Source organism: Stomoxys calcitrans, chromosome 3, assembly GCF_963082655.1.
Source record: "Stomoxys calcitrans chromosome 3, idStoCalc2.1, whole genome shotgun sequence".
NCBI classification, from domain to species: Eukaryota; Metazoa; Arthropoda; class Insecta; order Diptera; family Muscidae; genus Stomoxys; species Stomoxys calcitrans.
Window position 1 is genome coordinate 53,719,078 of NC_081554.1, and position 21,838 is coordinate 53,740,915.

General features: G+C 40.6%; 2 protein-coding genes and 1 long non-coding RNA gene across 7 annotated transcripts in view; all 3 read left to right on the forward strand.

Annotated features, from left to right (window-relative positions):
* Positions 1-9,150, forward strand: part of LOC106086963 (serine/threonine-protein phosphatase 1 regulatory subunit 10) — a 32,168-nt gene extending 23,018 nt beyond the window's left edge. For all 5 annotated transcript variants that reach the window (XM_013251802.2, XM_013251801.2, XM_013251800.2 and 2 more), the window contains one exon: positions 6,707-9,150. In XM_013251802.2, coding sequence (XP_013107256.2) covers positions 6,707-8,673 — 1,967 coding nt within the window. In that variant the 3' untranslated portion in view covers positions 8,674-9,150. The remainder of the gene's footprint in view (positions 1-6,706) is intronic.
* Positions 9,151-10,820: 1,670 nt separating this feature from the next.
* Positions 10,821-11,276, forward strand: LOC106086962 (uncharacterized). Its single transcript, XR_001221210.2, has 2 exons — positions 10,821-10,945; positions 11,022-11,276. It is a non-coding gene; the product is annotated as an uncharacterized LOC106086962 (long non-coding RNA).
* Positions 11,277-14,729: 3,453 nt separating this feature from the next.
* On the forward strand, positions 14,730-20,217 carry LOC106086960 (peptidyl-prolyl cis-trans isomerase, rhodopsin-specific isozyme). Its single transcript, XM_013251799.2, has 3 exons — positions 14,730-15,281; positions 19,868-19,968; positions 20,044-20,217. The coding sequence occupies exons 1-3, from the start codon at positions 14,781-14,783 to the stop codon at positions 20,144-20,146; spliced, it is 705 nt and encodes a 234-aa protein (XP_013107253.2). The 5' UTR covers positions 14,730-14,780; the 3' UTR covers positions 20,147-20,217.
* The last annotated feature ends 1,621 nt before the right edge of the window (positions 20,218-21,838 follow it).

Genomic DNA, 21,838 nt, shown 5'->3' on the forward strand with positions numbered 1-21,838 from the left:
AAACATTTTTGTGCATTGTGGTACAACAGTAACAGAAGGAAGTTTTCTTCTATAATCCAACGTTATGGTTTATATTTGACAATTTGCGAATTATCGAATCCGCCAAATCAGACAAGTCCTCCGAGGAATAAAAATATTCTGGCTAATGCAGAACAGGCATACAGCAGATGTTTTATATCAGTATTGGGCATACACGTGCATATTATTTCCAAGCTCGTGGACTTAAGTTCTTGTAGTACATGTACACAATAATTGTCCATGGCTGTTCCACAGTTTCCTCTTCTTCGAAGTCCTGACAGCTTCTGCCGAAATTGTTACTTTAAGGCCAAGTAGTTTACTGCCATGGCGGTTCTGGTGAGTGAGGCTTCTGTCCTCTTCAATTTTAAATTGGGTCAGATTATCTTGGAACGTTCTCTGCTACCAATTCATGAATTCCTGCCATCTCTTGCACTTCGAGCCTAATCTCAAAGAAGTACTTAACATGTTGCTATGGGCATACGCACAGATTCCAGTTTCCCTGGAGATAGTCTTGCAAGCTTGTCTGCTCTACAACAATCTCACGGCAGCCGGTTGTACGTACCGAATTAACCCGATAGAGTGCTTCATCGGCAAGGGCTAACGTCACAGTCTGCTACAAAAACAATTCCCTGCAATATCTCTGTGGCCCGGCACCCAGAACTGAAGAATTTTAAACCGTTCAGCTATTTCGTTGAGAGATCTACGTCAGTCAACGGGGTATTTTGAATTCAGAAAAATATTCCCCAGATATTTAATCCCCCTTATTCCGATTGGTGATGGCGTAGTTGAATGTCGAATTTTTTACAAAATGGTATTACGGTTGTCGAAAACTAAAATTCGTTTACATATTTGGTATCACGTAAGTCGAATTCGACTGTCAAATTTGACCAAAACGATCGATATATAAGTTAATTGCATTTTAAATTACATCGGTTCTGTCTTTCCAAAGAGTATGGAACTTACTTTTATACAATTTTTTTATTTACCACAATATTTTTCTCTTATCAAACTGTCGAAAGCGAATAAGTTACAGAATACCATAAAATGTGATATTCGCCTTCGACTACGACTGCTGTAGATTTTCGCCTTCGACAACGGGAATAAGGGTGAATAGCTGTCATTATAAGTCTAACAACTGCCGTATGCATCCAGTGCATAACACGTGGTTAAAGCTCCTCAACATTTACCAATGGCCCTCTAGCAGGTGCAAACGTTTAATTTTTCCGCAATTTCCAAAATGTTAGATTTCTAGTTCAATTTCTCTTCAAACAAAACATTCATCATTTCCTATTGATAAGAACAACATCCTCTGTAGACGGATTAGTGGCTAGACCTCTTTCGTCCGCCCACTTCGCTGTCGTACGTCAATGTTTCTGAAGCATGTGTCTTAGAGTGTCGGGTAACTTTCCCCTAACCATAAATGATTATTAATTGAAAAGCCTATATTCCAAAAAATTTGGGACATCTCACCTTGATATGTCACTCTATGTGTTGATCCACAGAACCCAAGCCTATCGTAATACTTCTTTTAGTAAGTTATTAATAAGCGTACTTACGGTTGTTTGGTGGGCAATCTCAAGGAATCCTCGACCTAAGTATATGTATCTATATTCTTCTCAAGATACTTATCTAAATTACCCATGAACATTCCATTAAGGAACAGAGGCAAACTTTCTTTACTAAATTTCCCATGAATATTCCATTTAAGAACATGGCTAAACTTCTGTCCGTCCGATTAGAGTTTAAACTCAATGTTAAGGGGACTCCTTTTTTGTGCCAAGTTCGAACGCCGTGCAGCATAGTGACACCATTTGTTAGAGAAGTTTTAACATGTCATGATACCTCATGTTAGTAAGGATACCAGCATTAGTAAAGGGATAACCACCGCTGAAAACTTTTCAGATGTTCATGTCGGATTTTAACCCAGGCGTTCGCCGTACATGCTAACCGCGGCTTCACGTTGACCTCTAGATCCTTTAGGAAAACTATCGCTTACAAATATTTTTGATCTTTTCGTCGAGTAGGTATTCAGCATCATGATAACATTTGTTTCGCGATAGTCACTAAGAGGAACATATTTTCGCCTACATCGTGTAGGGCAATATATTTAAAGAAATTAGAAAATTTCGCAGAGGTTTTGCTTCGGTGGCGGAGTTGGGAGTGTACTTGGCTTTTCAATGTTAAGGTTGTAATTGTTGTAGCAGTGTGTTGTACACTAAGGCTATAGCCCTAGCCGATGAAGGACTCCACCGGGTCAATCTAGTACGTACAACCGGCTGCCAGGGGATTGACCAGTGTGGGGGTCGAAACCAGGGCTTCGGAGTCGAGTTTTTAGGCCGGAGTCGGACTTTTAAGCTGGAGTCGGACTTTGGTTCGGAGTTGAGAACTCAACTCCCAACTCCAACAACTAATGCAAACGAAATTGATCTTCACAAAAAATTCATAACTGTCTTCTGTTAAGCATTTTTTAATTTTGAAGCGACCACAGCAGTTTTTTGAGTTATGGTGCCTCCCAAATCATTCACTTGATCACGGATCAAGTTAAAGTTTTTACTTTAGGCCAATGAATTGCTGGCAAACGAGCCACGTCTTAACGTTTTTAATGAGTCGGCTGTTGCTGCCTTGTGATGTTTTTAGATGGCTTACTGCTAGGTTCAGAATATAAAATAAAGTACTTCGACGTTTTTAAGCATACCATTGACATCTAATCCTAATGCTTTGTGGACCATAACCTTACATAAATGTCAGAAGTATAGTGAGAAGATAGACCTTTCAAAAATATATTTTCGGGTGATGTTTCTTTTGTTTCTCCACTTACCATTTTCCTCAAGGTCAAAGAGAGTTGACCCTGTTTTTCTAAAAGCCAGTTCAAATGACACTCATTTGTTGGGTATGTGTGTTTTATGCAGTAATATTTTTATTTGTTTACTATTCCAACCAAGCCATTGCCAAATGAACGAACTTACTACCAAGCTCAAAGGAACTATAGAAAGCGTATATCATTTTCTGTAACACTGGAAGGTGGCATATGTGGCATATGTGGGAGATGTTTCTGAAGCGAATAATTTTCAAGATTTTTTTTATTTTATTTTATGAATGTCTGGAGTTATATAGAAATATAGTATTATGGTATATATATAGAGAAGAAGTAAGGACCTTCAAAAATACTTGAAACGCATTACAACGATTGATTATGATTTAGGTTTTCAATTTCAAAGATCCTTAGAGATCTCCACTCCTATTCGAATTTTGAACTTCAAATAACAAACCTTTTAGATTTTCGATATCGACTGAAGGTTCTAGAGATCTTCATCTATGGTTAAGGTTCATATATCTCCATGTTTAGATCTAAGGTATCGATTATGGATGGCAAATGAAGCACTAAGGATATTTTAAAAAAAATATACAATGCAGAAATGGACATTTCTATAACAAATTTGCCCGTTGGGCAAGCAATCCATAATCGACCTATAAATTGGCTTCCTTTTGGCATACTGAAACAACTCAAATATCGGATTGAAGTTGCTGGACTTAATAATTTCGAAAAAAATCCTTTATTTGTTGGCTTATTCCCATTTTTCTCCACAAGCATAACATTGAAGAAATGCTTTATCTACTTCTCTCATAATAATGAAAGCCGAGTCCCAACGACATGCCAAAAACTCCATCTTACCATAGAGATGTTTCATGGCTGAAGGCCTCACGATGAAATTTTTATGGCTAAAGGTCTCACGCTGAAATTTTTATTCTGGTTGCCGCCAGTATTTGAAACTAAGCCTTCTGTGTCATAGGCCTTAGGCATGCTTATCTATGCTCCACGGCAGCCTTCACAACATGTCAAGACTCAAAATTAAGTATATTTTCCTTATGATGATTGGCTTTTACGCCACTCTTGTGTTTTAAAAGGAAATTCAGCTATTATGAAAATTCCATTATATGGAACTTGATCCGTAAATGTCCTAGAGTTCATAAAAATTTAAACTTTGGTTATGAGTTCCTTTTGCAGATGCCAGTTTGCATTTGGAAATGCTCAATTTCAATCATCAGATTGAAATTGAGTCACAGAAAGTTTTAAGTGATTGCAACATCTTTAGTTTCTATGAATGCCGATAAGGACCTTTCAAAGTTCATATCACATAAAAATGTATTGAGAAATTAACTCTTAGATGCATTTCAGTGAACGAAAGTCAGCAAGTAAACATTGGTATGCAATTTGCAAATTTTGTCCAAAAACACTCCATTAAGGAACGCATATCAATGGGAGCTGTCAGATTGAAGTTTAAACTCAATGGCAAGGACCTCCTTTTTAAAGCCAAGTCCGAATGCGGTGCCGCACGGTGACAACTCTAAAGGCTTAAACCTCACCAATGTCGGCAGCTTAACTAGGCCAAAACTACTGTTGAAAAAATTGTCGTGGTTTCTCGACAAGATTCGAACTCAGCCGTTTAGCGTCATAGGCGTCATAATTACCCGCAAGTTCAAAAATGTTAATACTACTCATAAACAGATTCTCTTAGTTGACAACCATTTGTTTAATTGCATCCGAAAATGAACATTTGCAATCCGATCAATCCCATGGGAGCAGGTTGTACGTACCGGATTAACCCGATGGAACCCTTCATCGGCAAGAGCTGCCGCCTCGGTGTACAACACAATGCTACAACAACAACAACCATTTGCTTATGTAAAGGCTTTGGCAATACCAGCATTTTCTGTGCCGTACATTGCTTCGAGTTGAAGGTGGAACACCAAGTTAAGATGCTTTTGAGAATGGAATCACTTTGAATGCCAATTGAGTCATAGAATTACTCTTATTCTAATGATACCACTAAAGAGATATCCTTATCGTCAAAGTTGACGGTTCCTCCACCGATTAGATGTTCTCAATGTTGAGGAGTTCACCGACAAAGGAAATGTCAGAAATCACTCTGAATGCCAACTGAGTCATAGTTCTCCTTACTTGATGAAACCTCTTTATTTGACGAAAGTTTTGCAATCACTGATGATATGTCCTCATTTGCTGTCTTGTTCTCTTAATATGTGCAAGTTTTACAACCACTAAATTTATGACCTCAAAGAGAGACCTGCTTATCTAGCAAAAGAAGTGTGTGAAGTCGCTGTTTATTTGATGAGACCTTTTAATTTGACGAAAGTTTTAAAACCAATTATGAGATGACCACAATGTTGGAGGATCTTCCTAATTTTATGACATTTTTACCACGACCAATGATATGTTCTCAATGTGGATAATATCTTTTGCAACCACTGACGGGTTATCCTCAAAATTGATTTATTCTCTTGATTTGTCGTCGCGACTTTCTTGTTTGAAAAGAGAAATATCTTAAATTACACTAAGTGCCAATTGAGTCGAAGATCTCCTGGGTCGTCCTTATATAATGAGATTTCTCAATTTGACAAAAGTTTTAGAACCACTGTTATTTTGATCTCTAAGTTGAATGGTTCTCTTAATTTTAAAGAAAGTTTTGCAATGAGTCACCTCAAAATTGAAGGAACCTCATAATTTGAAGAAAATTCCAATGAATAGTCCTCAAAGTTGACCGCAAGTTGAGACTAAAATGTCACAATCCCTAAAAAAGTCCTTAGAATTGACGAGGAGCGCTCTTAATTTCTAAAGACAAATCTCCCCCCCTCCTATATCAACTTTAGTAAAGAAGATCAAAACAGCCTTACGGAGTCTGACCATGACCTCAGGTGGGTGAATTAAGCCGGAGAAGGACCAAACTTGCTCAATTCTGAACCGCACACCGAGTGCGGGTGAATTCTTTGACTCTGGATTTAAAACATGGACTTTAGTTGAATCTGCAGCCCTGGTTCAAATCATTAGTCGGTATTTAAAATGTAGTTCCTATTCGCCTATTAATGTAGCGCGGCATGTATTTTCGCCTCATTTACCCATGAGTCTGAGAGATGTCAAAGCAACACTTTAGGGATCTTGGAGTGAGTCTCAACAATGTCAACTTCTCTTAAGCAGCTTAATTCAACTTTAATAAAATCACCTTACATCGCTACAGGGGTTTTCGGAAATAATTCCTTCAGGTCGTTTCTTTAACAAAAATTAGGTACCGTACGATTCTCCACGATTCTGTTCAGATATTCCGTAGTCCAAGTTTGCTTGTCTTGAAATTCTGTAGAATATAGTGGGTAAAATGTATCCCAGTCAAATTTAGAACTTTAAGCAGTTTCTGGTGAACTCATAACCTCTTACTATCAAAACTTTTTGGGAGACACTAAAAGATATCCATAACGTTTGCCGCAGCGAACGGTTCTATAGGCCGAAGCGAACTTGCCCACCTATACGAGCTTGATAACGATCACCTCCGCCTATGCGATTACAACACCAAGATGCCAAAGTAACACTCAATACATAAGACCACAAATTGAAGTTGCCACTTCGAAGGATATTATTCTTCCAAGTTTAGGCAATGCCATATTTAGGTTAGGTTGAAAAGAGAGTGCGGATATTAATCCTCACCATGCCACTATGGATATACACCTTAGCCTGTAAGCCAAGTATTGTCATATTTATTTTTCTTTTCTTTTAAGCCTTTTGATACAGCAAATGCAAATGCCCGAAGACAACAACAATGCCATGTTTTCTCTTTAATATGCTAAGTTTTCACTAAAAATATACCCTCTAACGTTTCTCTTTCTCGCTTTTATTTTGCAGTACAAACCCTTGTTGAAACAAATCTCTTCTCAGATGCCCTCTCTGCCGCCACGGGACCCAAAAAGGTTACCAAACGCAAACGCGTTAATAGTTCTGCCTCGGGAAATGCAGCTGCCAACAGCAGCGCTTCCGCCAAAGAAGGTCCATCGTCCCCGAATAGTCCCGATGTAACAAAAGTGGCACCCTTAAAATTCTATCAAGATACATTGGATGAATCGAAAACAGAAGACTCTAAATCGGATAAGGAAAATGAAGATCAGGAACGTTCTTCAACACCAGCTGCAAACAGCACCAAAAACACTAGTGAAGAAGCTACAAACATTGATAAGGAAAATGATGACGATGATGATGATGATATACCCCTGAAGAAAGTCAAAGAAGATATAGAGCAAAAAGTGGCCCAGGAAAAGAAAATGGATTTGGATGCCGCCGTTGGTGTCATTGATATTACAAAAGATGAAGATCTTAAGGAGGAAAACGGCACCAAAACATCTAAGGATGAGACGACGGCCAATGAGGATGGCTCATCCGATGCTGCGAGTGAGGTTGTGGAGGTCAAAAAGCCTGGACCTGGCTGTGGACCCAATGGCCCCCCTGGTGTTCTCATGCTACATCGTCGCAAGGGCCCCAAAAAGAAGTTAACCTGGCGACCTCAAGAAACTTTGGAGCAAATTCGCTACTTTGAATTGGATGAAAATGAGCGGGTAAATGTCACTAAAACCTCTTTCATGGATATGAAGAATCTGGAACGCTTCAATGAACGTGATGCCATTGTCTTGGCACGTCGCGGCTTTAATCAAGAGGATAATATGGAGCCTCAGACAAATTGGAAACCTCTAATTGAGGTCGACGATGTGCCTCCGCATCCGGAGGGTAGTCAGTCGAAGCAAAGAAAAATACAAGCAGAACGTGAAATGACCACCTTGCGTGCTCTGTACTTTACCCAGGCTCTAATACCCGATTCACCAGCTGAGGCAGAGATTGAGCCCATCTTTAATCATGATATACCCATTATACCATTGGACGATCTGACAGGCAATCCTGATGCTGTAAATGATTTTACCAGCATGCCTTGGCCTGAGCCTAGAGGCTCTCCCAAGGATGGTGATAGTGGTAGTATGATTCTGGCTGGCACCGGAGGTTTGGGCAGTCCCGTTGATATGTTTGGCGGCGGCAAATCATCTTTGGTGGTTAGTCCTTTGCCCAATAATATGGGTAATGTGGGAGGCTATGGTGGTGTAGCCAACAACAATCAAGGAGCTTTTAATACCGTTCTAAATCCCTTTGGTGGGGGAGTTAGTCCTATTGCTGCTGCTGGCGCTGATCCAGCCCTAAATACTATGCAGAATAATTCCCAGTGGCAAAGAAATGCTAATGGTGGCTTGATGCCTGGTAATATGCCCATGATGGGCGGCGTTAACCCTTTCAATAACAGTCATGGCAGTCCCATTATGGATATGGTCGTTCCCCCAAGGGGTGGCCACATGATGAACAATGGCGGCGGTCCTACACAGAATTTCAACAATCAATTCAACAATAACAATCCATTTGGCAGCCCTGGTCAAATGAATGCGAATCCCTTCGGTGGCCCACCAGGCAACAACTTTGGCGTAATGGGTCCTGGGGGTCCGATGGTGCCACCACACATGATGAATGGCATGGGCGCTGGTCCCATGGGTATGGGTAACAATGGTCCCAACATGATGAATGGTCCAAATAATCGCAACAATGGCGGAGGCGGCGGCAACTGGAGAACTAATGGTGGCAACAACTTCCATGATAACAATGGCGGCGGTGGAGGTGGCGGTAATTGGCGACCAGCTGGTACTGGTCCTAATAATCGTGGAGGCGGTGGTAGTGGCGGCGGCAATAGCAATAACGGTGTCTGCAAAGCCTTCATGCGAGGTCACTGTCGTTTGGGCAAATCTTGCAAGTTTATACATCCTTCCAAGAGTAAGCGCATATAGGAATGGGCAACTTCTTCCTCCGCCTTGGAAGATGACAGTATGCAGCATTCCCCAACAATGCCTAACCACAAATTGACAAAAAAAGACTGTGATAATCTCATTTAATGTAGTGGATACAGCCATAACATGGAATGAGCATTCGTATAAGCCTGATGAGTAGAGAGAGAATCTACAAAGACTGTTATAAAATGCTATTGCGCGCGCGCGCGCGCCAATCCTGCCCTCTCGCCTACAATTGCAAAGATGCAGGAGAATTGAAGAAGAGAAAACCAAAAAAACTTTCCTAAGACGGCGAGCGGACCGCGCCATCATCAAACGGAAAGGTTCATTACAATGAAATACCTAACTACATAAACTAAATATATTCTATATTAGAAAATCAAAATGGAAATCATGAAAACAATCGTTTTTGTATATCACAATTAGATCTGAAAAATTTCAAAATTTTTCATATGAATAATGTACATATATTGCTTAAGTAAAAACAAACAAAACAATCAATTAACCCACAAGGCACTTATTATCACTTATTCTTAGTATCATACATATATGTATATAGAGTTATATTCATATTTTAAATCAATGAACGTACCATTTTGCATTTCCTTATACTCTTTTTTTTAAATATTATTTTACAAAAAACCACAACAAGACGTTTTCCTAAGATAATTTAGCATAGACATACATTTTGGATGTAATCGTTTCATATATGATAAAAAAAGATGAATTTCTTACACACTGCTATTTTCAAGTTATTTCCCCCGTATGTATTAATGTTATGGAATTATTTTAACCCACCTCCATTGCTGCCGCTTCGCGCTGCTCAATTTTGTAAATAAGCAAGAAAGTAAAAAAAAATCTATTTGATAAATGAAATCATACAATTCAATTGCTAAGTATTTTATAGCATATCACAAAACAAAAGTGTAAGAAATAATAATTTCGTAAGAAACCTAAACTCCTCCTATACTTTGTGTGTAGATGTAAATGTGTCGTTTTGTTATATAGTTTATAAAAGTATTCATATACATATATAGTACCGTACGCTTTATTACATACTACTACAATATTAGAGATAAACTTATACACACATACATACGTTTATGTTGATATTTTTAATACACGTACAAACCATAATGGATATATGATTATTATTATTATTGTCTCTAAAGCAATTATGTTTAGGTTTTGTACCATCCAAATAGAAGTACCTATTTTAAATAAAACTAGAGGAAAAACATAAATATAAATATATAAAAACACTAATGTTGAACTATACATATTTTGTGTGTTCTTTATTGGGTACTAGCCAAACCGGGCCCGCTCCGCTGCGTCTTCTTTAACAGCTCAATTCTGAAAATTCCCTGGGAGTTTATTCCCTCGAATAAAATTCTCTTATTCTGATTGGATGGGGAGAAGAAACATTTGGGAGAGGGAATTTCGAATTTTCGAAAACAGCTGTTTTGCTTCAGCTGTTTCATTTTGGCTAAAAATTTTACTATAATTTTTTGGAAAAAAGTTACAAAGTTTGTTAACAAGTTTACAAGCATGTTTAGTGTTGCTTTTGTAATGTTTGTTTTACTTTTTGAATTTTGATAGTGCACAATTATGGCCTACAGCCTGTCACGAAATTTCTATGTTGTGATAACAACTTTCCGTTCTCATCCAACAATCGTTGGCTAAAATGAGATCCTTTCAGAGTGGTCTGGTGGACGTTGGCGTATTCCCTTGCCAAAAGGAGTTTAGGTAGCTGAATTTACCGGATCGTTCTTGGGCAGAACTATTGGGTTGCCCAAAAATTAATTGCGGATTTTTTAAAAGAAAGTAAATGTATTTTTAATAAAACTTAGAATGAACTTTAATCAAATATACTTTTTTTACACTTTTTTTATAAAACAAGCTAAAAGTAACAGCTGATAACTGACAGAAGAAAGAATGCAATTACAGAGTCCCAAGCTGTGAAAAAATTTGTCAACGCCGACTATATGAAAAATCCGCAATTACTTTTTGGGCAACCCCATACTTAACTGAGTTATATAAAGTTTTGCTTTGACTACGTCGTCATGAACGCTGCGGTGGGCTGCCTGATAAGATGGTTTATTTAAAGACCTACATTTATGCAGCTAGAACTTGAATATCTAATCGACATTCCGGGCGGCAGCCGCTTTTCTTATTGGTTGGCACGGCTATTGGACTATGGATTTATTTATATCCCTGTGAACGTTGCCAAATGTGGCAGTATTCTTTAGTAGCTGATGGTCTGAAGTGTAATGTAATAAACAGGCAGAAGACTTCTTGCATATCAATCATATCTACTTTAAACTCAATAATAAGGGACCTCTTTTTAGCATCACTTTACAACATCTCTTTATACATGTGGGTCTAAGGATATTAAAATATGAATCACATACTTTGATACCTATGTATATCCCGTGGCAGCCGGATGTACGTTCCGTATTGACCCAATGAAGTCCTTCATCGGCAAGGGCTGTTGCATCGATCTACGACACACTGCTACAAAAACAACAACAACATACAAATGTATATTCATTTACCAATGCTAGAATTTTCGTCTTTTACCGTCAATAAATCTGAAAAACTTATGGTAATCTTCTGTGGCGGGTATATGACATTTAAGCTGGTAGAACTTAACAAAATTTGTCCTTGTTTTTGATGGAAGTGAAATGAAAAAGTGAAGTGAAAAAAAATTTCCGAACATAACAAATTGTTCGTAAATAATAAGAAGTGGTAAGTGGTAACTAACTCCCTTCCATTTCTTTAGTGAAATGAAAAAGTGAATTGAAAAAAATGTTCGTTATTAAATTCATAATTTTTTATACTAACTCCCTTCCATTTGTTTAGGGGAATTTTTCCCAAATTTTATTGTCTCATTCTCCCTTTTATATTGATTCACAATAGCTACTTTTTCCCCTGGGAGACATTTCCCATTTTCGAAGTTTGTTTAGAATAAGGGAATAGGGAACAAACTCCCAGAAAATTGTTATTCAGAATAGGGCTGTAACTCTCTAATATCTTTTAAGGGTGGGGCACTTCGACCTGAATGCGGATATCGAATTCATGCCATTGTAGCCTATGACGCTGAACGCGTTCGAATCCTGGCGAGAACATCGAACAAAGCGGCGTTTATCCCTTCTTAATGTTGGCAACATTTGCGAGGTACAATGCCATGCATGGTCGTTTAAAAAATTTTGCCCAAAAAGGTGTCGGCGTTCGGACTTGGCTATAAAAAAGGTCCCTTGTCAGGAAAGACCCTTGAATCGCAAAGCACTCATTAATGTGTGAGATTTGCCCCTTTTCGGTCCCTGGTGGTAATGTTCCTTCTTAGGGTAATGTTCTCATTACGGGAGGGATGGCACCTCAAACACTTCGACTCAAATATGGAAATCAAATTCGTGCTGCACTACCAAATCCCTTCAATTTGAGCCCCATATTGTCATGGCCGGTAAATATGAACCGTTTGGAGGGTGTTTTGGGGCTGGGGCGGCCACCGGCACTTTTTACGTTCTTTATTCCCAACGGAAAAGAAGTTCAGTGTAGGGGGTGCTTTAGGGCGTACCCCTAAACACTTGGCTCCAAAATTGGATATCAAATTCGTTTTCTACTCTCAAATACCTTTCATTTGAGTTCCATATTGTCATAATGGGTCGAATAACCCATTTGACTTATCTTTAGGAGGAAAAGCGCCACCTAAACTTGAACGCAAATTTTAATGTCATATTCGTAACCTACTTCCTAATACCTTTCATTTGCAAATGCAAATTTTGCCCATGAACATTCCACTAACACTAACACATATCACTGAGTGTAGTCCGATTCGAGTTTTAAGCTCAATGATAAGGGACCTCCCTTTTATAGCCGAGTCCGAACGGCGTGCCGCAGTTCGACACCTCTTTGGAGAGAAGTTTTACATGGCATAGTACCTCACAAATGTTGCCAGCATTAGGAGGGGAAAAACACCGTTGAAAATATTTTTCTGATGGTCTCGGCAGGATTCGAACCCAGGCGTTCAGCGTTATAGGCGGACACGCTAACCCTGCGCTGCGGTGGCCTCCATTTGAGTCCCATATAACCATGGTCGGCTAACATGCCCATTTGGGGGTGGGCGACCTCCCATTACTTGGACCTAATGTTTTATGCCATATTTGATAACATCTACGCTATGGTGGCCTCCATTTGAGTCCCATACAACCATGGTCGGCTAATATAATTTGGGGGTGGGCGTCCTCCCATTACTTGGACCTAATGTTTTATGCCATATTTGTAACCTACTGCCTAATACTTTTCATTTGAGTCCCATATTGACATGAACTTCGAATATATCTGTTTAGAGGAGTTTTGGGGTTGGGGCCCCTCCCCCCAACCCCCCACTGGGTATTTGAACCCAAATTTTAATATTATATTCGTATTCTGGTCTCCAAAACCTTTCATTTGATATCCTTGTTGTGCCCATCGGGCCACTTTCGGATATGGGTGGTGTTTATGCGGTAAAGGAGAGGGTCCACCCCTTCTGATATCAAAAAATTATATAGCCAATGTTTCCTTCCAGACAAATGAAAATTTTAAGAAAATCGGTTCAGCCAAGTATCATATTGTCTAATGGATAATGGGTCTAATGGCGTTTTTGAGGGGTGGCATGACCCCCTATACTTCGATCTGATTTTGAATGCCAGATTTGAAATCTACTCGCGAATAGCTTTCATTTGAGCCCCATATTGAAATGAATGTCCAATATGTCTGTTTGAGGGAGTTTAGGGGTTGGGGCGGCCCGATGGCTACTTAGTCTCAAATTTGGATACCATAATCTATTCTACTCTTCAATACCTCTCATTTAATGCCTATAGTCCCGATCGGTCCACTTGATTTTGGGTTGTGTTTATGGCATAAGCGGGAAGGTCCGTCCCCCTTCCGATACCGAAAAATTTTATAGTCTATGTTTCCTTCCTGACCATCATCTTACACAATATGCGAAAATTTCGAGAAAATTGGATCTGTCGTTTTTCAGTCTATGTTGAACAAACAAACAAATATATCCGTGATTGGCTAATGTGCACATTTTGGTCGTTTTTGTGGAAGTGGGGTAACCCCCTATACTTCGAAATGAATTTGTATGCCAGACTAGTTATCTACTCTCGCAACCTTTTCATTTGATACCCATATTGTCCTTATCGGTCCACTTTTGATTTTGGGTGGTGTTTTTGGGGTAACGGTGGAGGATTCGCCCCCTTCCGTTATCAATAAATTATAAAGCCTGACCATATTCTTAATCTACTCCCGAATACCTTTCATTTGAGTCCCATATTGTCATGATCGTCAAATAAACCTATTTTAATGGGTTTTGGGGCTGGGGCGGCCCCCAGGTACTTGGACCCTACTTTTATTATGAAATTCGTATTCTACTCTTGAATACTTTTCATTTGAATCCCATATTGTGCCGATCGGTTCACTTTAATTTTTGGGTAGTACTTTTGGGGTAAGGGGAGGGTCCGCCCCCTCCCGATATCAAAAAATTATATAGCCTACGTTTCCTTCCACACCAACCTACACAATCGCTGAAAAATTCAAGGTAATCGGTTCAGCCGTTTTTGAGTCTGTACGGAACAAACAAACAAACACAAATTGAGTTTTATATATAAGATTTTTAACATATTGGGAGTCCTTAATATACCATATGGCGATTGGGTAAACCCAAGGGGGAATTTTATGCATTCATGTTAAAGCACCGTTCTGTTTGGTATGTCTGATTAGTTTTTTATTGTGGCAAAAAAACCACAAATCACCTCCATATTTTTGGTACCCCAGTATGGTGTACTCATCCGCAAAGGAAATGGGGAGGAAAAGAAAGGTGACACTATGACGCAATCCAACTATGTGCGGGTCATGTATGAATGCGGAGCGCATTTCGGAAACAAAAAAATTCTAGAAAATCGATGAAAATACGATTTTCAATGTAGCACCAAAGAAATTTCTAAGGTTTCACATGTCTCACTTAAAAACCGAAAAAAGAAAAAAATGCCCCTAAACCACCATTGCAGACATTTTCCTATTCAGTGTAAAAAGTAAACTTGAATAATTAACATCCATTAAGCATGAATTTCGTTAACGTTTTCCTAGTTTTAGCCACATTTCAAACGTCCGCAATGGCTTTAAGTTTCGTGGTAACTTCGAAAGTCTATATGGATGTAAAGCATAAAAAGCAACCCATGGGACGCATCATATTCGGGCTGTTCGGTGAAAGGGCTCCAAAGGCAACGGCTAATTTTCGTCACATTTGCTCGAGAGGCATAAATGGCACCACATATGTGGGTTCAGAATTTCATAGGGTTGTTGATCGTTTCATCATACAAGGTGGTGATATAGTTAACGGTGATGGAACAGGCTCTACAAGTATTTATGGGGAGTACTTCGAAGATGAAGCATTGGATATTGAACACATAAGACCTGGCTATTTGGGTATGGCAAATCGTGGTCCGAATACAAATGGATGCCAGTTTTATGTTACAACAGTTGCTGCCAGATGGTTAGATGGCCAACATACTGTCTTTGGCAAGGTCTTAGAGGGCATGGACGTTGTTAATGCCATAAATGATGTAAGTATGAGGCTGCAGCGTGATAAATTCTAAATTGCCAATGCACTATAAATGTTTTTCTTAGACTCCTAATTTATACCCAAACTTGACTTAAGCGTCATATCATTATTGATTTAATAAATTAAGTCCATCACATCGCAGTGTTGCCAAATCAAAAAATCTTGGAAATAATTCTAGAACTTTTGAAAGGGGCTAAGGCTTTATTTCCTTCCCCCAGCGGTTGGGTGAATCTAATTTTAAAGACCAAAAAAAGAACTTTTGAACTATGGACCCAAGTGGGTCTTGGTGCTGATCCATGCTAGGGAAAGTTGGGCACCTCGTGTAATAGTAAGGTTACTATCGATATTTCGATATCCAGTTGCGACAGGAGTAAAGTTCTATTCGTCACTTTTTGACTCCTTTTTGGACTTTCTCTCCGGGGGACTAAGGAATCTTGATTTCTGCTCCACATGAAGGTATGTTCTCTCGTGTCAGAAAACTGCTTGATAGTTAAGTCGGGGACTTTTACTGCGGACCGACACACTGATCCAATTCTTAGACCATTAACGGGTGGACCCGGTCATAAATGGCATAAATATAAGGGGGAAAGTGGCACAAAGCAAGCCACAGGGCGGCATTTTATCGCCACTCCTATGGTTTGTCACCATAAATGACCTATTATGGATGCTGACTGAGGAGGGATTTGAACACGTCTGCTACGCAGACGATGTTATAATACTTCTAAAGGGTGAGGATCCGAACCAGCTATGCAAACGGCCAAAAGGGTCTTGCATATGGCATATGACTTGGCTAGACATAGAGGTCTCAATATTAACCCAGAGAAGATTGAAATATGCCTCTTCACGAGGAAGACGAAGGTGGGTAAATTTAACGCACCACGTTTCCTCTACGAAACGGTTTCGATATCTGACAAGGTCAACTACTTAGGTGTGATCTTGGACAAGAAACTGAATTGGATTTGTCACATTCAGGGGCGTACTGAGAAAGCTTACAGATGTTGAGCAGTATATATACGGGCTGTAGACTCGAAATAGGGATTGTCCACTGGCCTTACTGGAGCGTGATTAGATCAATACTTACTTAGGCTTCAGTAGTTTGGTGGACTGCTATGGAGAAAAAGTGCAATATACAACAGGTTTAGAGAACATGTTGTCTTGGCATAGACGGAGCGATGAGGACCACGCCTACTAGGGCACTGGAGACTATTCTAGATATTCGACCCATTGACATTCAGATTAAGTGTGAGGCAGCCACTGCGGTTATGAGACTTAAGGCGATGGGAGAAGGGATTGAGGATGGGAGTAGAGCATACCATCGCGGTATAATCGAGGCGACAACACGAAACCTGGAAGGAAGGGAAGAGGATTCCGATCGGATACCTGAGATGAACCTTGAGGACGACTGCTGCCAGAGGCACAGTCTTGGATTGACGGAACCCTAGTATTGCAATCTGGAAGATCATGTTACACGGATGGATCAAAGCTGGGGGAGGACAGAGTGGGCAGGGGGTCTACATTGAGAACCCAGGGACTGAGATCTGTTTTAGACTGCCTGACCATAATATGGTCATACAGGCAGAGATTCGGTGATCACGGAATGCGTGAGGTGGTGTGGTGCTAACGCAAGAACGTCGAGGATGAACATCTTTACGGACAGTAAAATTGCCCTAAGCGCAATAACAACCAGAACGGAAAGGTCACGAATAGTCTTGCAGTGTAAGAAGAAGATTAACGCCTTCTCTGGGGATGGCACAATCCGCATCGTTTGGATGCCGGGGCTTAACGGAGTAAGAGAGAATGAAAGGGCAGATGACTTGGCGGTGAAGGCCAGAGGACTGCAGTCAATAAAGTTGGTTAACCCGAATCCTTTTGGGTCGACGCAGTCGGAGTTAAGGGAGTGGGCGACGAATGCGCATGCAACACTGTGGAACAGCGAAACGGTCAGAATGACTATCATTCGTTGCCCTTCGGACCTGGTACTGAAAACTTAGCTTACATGTCGCTAGAGGCATATCCACAGATTCCAGTATCCCTGGGAACGCAAGCTCGTCCGCTTTACAATTCCCTGCCTGGTGTCTGAGAAGACAATTATGCCAATCGTCGTTATGACATTATATCTTAGTCATTCCACCACTTCCTTAATTGCAAGGATCTCCGCTTGATACACACCGCAGTGGTCGGGTAACTTCTTCGATATGATCAGTTCTAGATCTTTAGAGTACACACCAAAGCCCACCTGGAACTATCCGTATAGAAGTCTATGTAACTTCTGTTACCAGGAATATCGTAGTTCGGTTCTATCAGGAATAATGGTACAGTAATTTTTATCAAAAAGTGGCTCAGGTAGAGTGTAATCCACATTTCCTGCAACATCCGATATTGTATCAAGGATAACACAGTGTCCGTGGCCGCCACATGACCACTGAGAAAGCTCCCTTAACCTCACAGCAGTGGTCGTTGCATTTTGGGTTGCCACAATGTCCAGATGCATAAGATATAGCATTAAATTCAGTGCATCAGATGGTGTCGTCCTCAGTGCGGCTGTGATGCAGAAACAAGCCATCCTTTGGATCCGGTTAAGTATTGAGCAGTAGGTGGATCTTTGAAGCGCCATCCACCTGACCACAACACCATATAGCATTATAGGTCTGACAAGTGCAGTACATACCCAATGCATGACACGCGGTCTAAATCCCCAACTTTTGCCAATGGCTCTCTTGCAGGTGTATATGGCAAGGGTGGACTTTCTTGCCCTTTCCAATTAAAGTTCAATTTCCTGTCCAGCAAAACACCCCACACCAGCGTATATTCCTTGACAGTATATTCCTTTGCCTTTACTATATGCAAGCTGCTGCCAGGGATCCTTGCCCTAAGATATGTTTCTATCAACCTCTCAAGACTCTTCAGCATAAAGGATGATAGACTAATAGGACATTCACCGTCGTGTGGTAGGGTTTTCTTGCTTTCGGAATGAAAATGACCTTCGTGTTTCTCCATCCCACAGGTATATATGACATTCTGATTCAAGCCGAGTATATCTCCCTAAGCCAGGGAACCAGTCTATCAGACACAGCTTGTAATTCAACCGGTGATACATCATTAGGGCCTGGCGACTTAAAGGAGTCGAAACTTCTTATAGCCCAAAGAATTTTCGGCTCAGACACAATTTCCCTAATGGCCTCCGACGAATGCATACCAGTGACAACCTCTTCTGGCGCCACGTTGTCCGTTGGAGAATTTCCCGGGAAATGTGTATAAACGAGTAGTTCTAGTGTTTCCTCACTAGACATTGTTCATACATTCTCTGACTTCTGAATATATTCCACCGTAGTAGGTCTCGAGGATAGAATCTTCCTTAGCATAGAGGCCTCAGATGCATCCTCCACGGAGCTGCAGAATTCTACCCAGAATTTGTTCTGAGCCTTTCTAAGCTCGCCCTTATATTTTCTTAGCTCAGCCTTATAGATGTCCCAATCGTGTGGTACTCTTGTGGCTTTTGCCCTGTGGAAGAGTTTTCTGCAGTCCTTCCTTAGACCAACCAGCTCTGGGGTCCACCATGGCGGTCGCTGTTTGCCCCTTGGCTTGGCACTAGGCCATGCTGACACAACAGAGTCATTCAGGGCCTTCGTGATTCGCTTCACCACTATCTCTATATCCTCCGTAGTTTCCACTTTCATTTCTAGTCTAGAAGGGATAGACGTGCAGAATTTGTGCCGAAATTTATCCCAATCCGAATTTCTTTTGTTTAGCCGAGGTACCACTACTTCAGTAGTTTCTCCAAGGCTGAAAATAATATAACGATGATCAGGGAAGCTGTGGTCATCCAACACTTCCCAGTCGCATATTCTTCCACTTATATCTTCCGATACGAAGGTAATATCTAGTACCTCCTGCCTGTTCCTGGTAATAAAGGTCGGATTATTTCCTTTATTACAAATCGCCAGATTACAACTTATAATATATTCAATAAGCAGCTCACCCCTTTCGTTGACTTTCCCATATCTGGTGATGGGCATTGGAATCACTTCCTACGTACGTTAATGGGCCAAAATACCGGCAGAATACATTGGTGGAGCTAGCTTGCAACTCGTTTTTTGACCGACTCAGGGGAATAGTTAAGGCAATAGATGGTCATGTCGATCAAAACTGAATGGGTTCTGAAATGTATATCACTTCCACATGTTTTTGTCGACTTTTCATAGTCTAGTCCGAACGGCGTGCCACAGGGCTACCTCTTTGGAGAGAAGTTTTACATGGCTGCCATACCAAATGGTACAGTACCTCACTAATGTCGCTAGCATTAGGAGGGGATAACCACCACTGAAAATTTTTCTGATGTTCTCACCAGAATTCGTAACCAGGCGCTCGGCGTCATGGGCAGGCATGTTAACCTCTGCGCTACAGTGGCCTCCAATAAAAAATTTGGTCATTTGAATTGGTAACACTTCGTGTCAGCTAACCTGTAGGAGCCATATCTATACCTAAACTGATCAGGCTTATTTGCAATCCCCAACATAAATCTAAATTATTAGCGAAACACTTCATTTGACATATCATTTTTACATACCCATTTTGTTAACATTTCAGGTGAAAACTGACAGAGATGACCATCCCATACATCCGGTTATTATATCAAATTGTGGCGAAATACCCACTGAGCCATTCCAATTCTATCCAGATGATTTTAGGTAAGTCAATCTGATGTTCTGCAATGTGCATACTACATATGTGTTTTATAACCATCAACAATTTTTTATTTGCAGTGTTTGGGGTTGGATAAAGTCTGCTGGGATACCCGTTACCAGTTCGTTGATTATCCTTGTTGTATTTCATTACTTCTTCCGTCAGTTAAATATGTATTGCTAATGTACAGTTGTAGAAAAAGTCTAAGAAACTACTTTTTAAATAAAAAAAAATATTGATATGTAAAGTTAGAAGGGTATTCTTTCTTTATTCGGAAGATCTCGTCCTTTCAATAGGCTGGCGGATTTGTCATGCCGATCAAGAATATATTTGCAGACAAAATGACACAATTAGTGTACTCATATTCAATGACGCATGGTATAAAAGTATCGACTGCTGTAGGCTCTTACTAATAGTCTTCTTCGTGACAATTCAACATATGACAGAGACCTTAGTTTCATCATTAGGGATAAGAAGTCGAAGCACCGTAGAGTAAAACAGGGTGTTCCCCAAGGTGGGGTGATATCTCCGGCACTGTGTAAACTGTGCCTATCCTCCATTCCATCCCCTCCGTATCTTATGCGGACGATTGTACGATCATGGCCTCCCACCCATTGTTGACATCTGCGATAGGTTGAACGTCTACCTCAACGAACTTGCCTCATATTTCGCTGCAAGAAATCTGAAGATATCTGACACCAAATCTTCAGCCACATTGTTGACTACAAATACGCGTGAGGTGAATACTAAGCTTACTGTGATGGTCGATGGAGAAATGATTCCGACCATCAAGTGTCCCAAAATACTTGGCGTCACATTTGACAGCTCCGACACATTCTCCCCACATGTCACAGCAATTTGCGATAAAGTCAAAAGTAGAAACAAGGGGCTCAAGTCACTTGCTGGCCACACTTGGGGTGCAGACAAAGAAACCTTGTTGACCACGTACAAGGCAATTGGCCGGTCTGTGGTAAGTTATGCAGCGCCAGCGTGGTCTCGTCAACTTTGTGGCACGCAGTGGAATAATATTCAGATCTGTCAGAATACCGCCCTCCGAACTGCGACGGGCTGTCTCCTCAGTTCCCATGTGGACCACCTCTACTACATGTTGTCTAAGCAATACCTTTTGGGCTGTTATCGCAGAGACTATCCAAATCATCATCTTGTGGATAGATATCAACCGCCCAAAAGCCTTAAGGTAGATCTACATGATCTAGAGCGTGAGGTTCAGCGCTACAAGAGAGAACATTTAGATCAAGCGGCAAATCAAGCAGGTCTAGACAACATTTATGCAAGGCGTATATCCCGATTGTAACCAGGGACCGCACGATACAATTTACCTGTTTAACTGCCCAGCCAGACCCACGCATTGTTCCTGGGTCTTGACACTCAACAGAATCAAGCAGACGAAAGATAGAACACAACAAACTGCTACAATCACAACAACAACCTCAGTTTCATTGTATTCGCCCTAGAAGAGAGAGCGAGAGAAATAAGACCAGGAGGCAGATAGATATCAACCACAGTATAATACAAAACAGTAGAAAAAGATAAGAAGGAACGGCAATACCAATGACCAAACACAAAACGAAGGGAATCGGTGGAGAAGAAAGCTCTCGTAGGCAAAAGTTTCGCCACGTCTGCCTCTTCAAGTTTCTACTTAACCAAATTCTCATCCTCACCTCAGACCCTGGAGAAGTGCACTTCCTTTGTGTCCAACACGACGTCATTGACCTGACGTTGCAATGTCGTGTATAGACTCCTATCAGCACTCTAAGGTCATGCTTCCTCAGCCCAGGCATAAATGAAGATCTGGTTCCCGAAACTCTCGACCACAAGTCCTTGGCCAACCTGCAGTCCACGCATCTTTCAAAC

Coding starts and splice junctions, on each gene's coding strand:
- LOC106086960 (XM_013251799.2), top strand. CDS start 14,781: ATGAATTTCGTTAACGTTTTCCTAGTTTTAGCCACATTTCAAACGTCC. Junction 15,282..19,867: donor TTGTTAATGCCATAAATGAT/GTAAGTATGAGG, acceptor TTAACATTTCAG/GTGAAAACTGACAGAGATGA. Junction 19,969..20,043: donor TTCTATCCAGATGATTTTAG/GTAAGTCAATCT, acceptor TTTTATTTGCAG/TGTTTGGGGTTGGATAAAGT.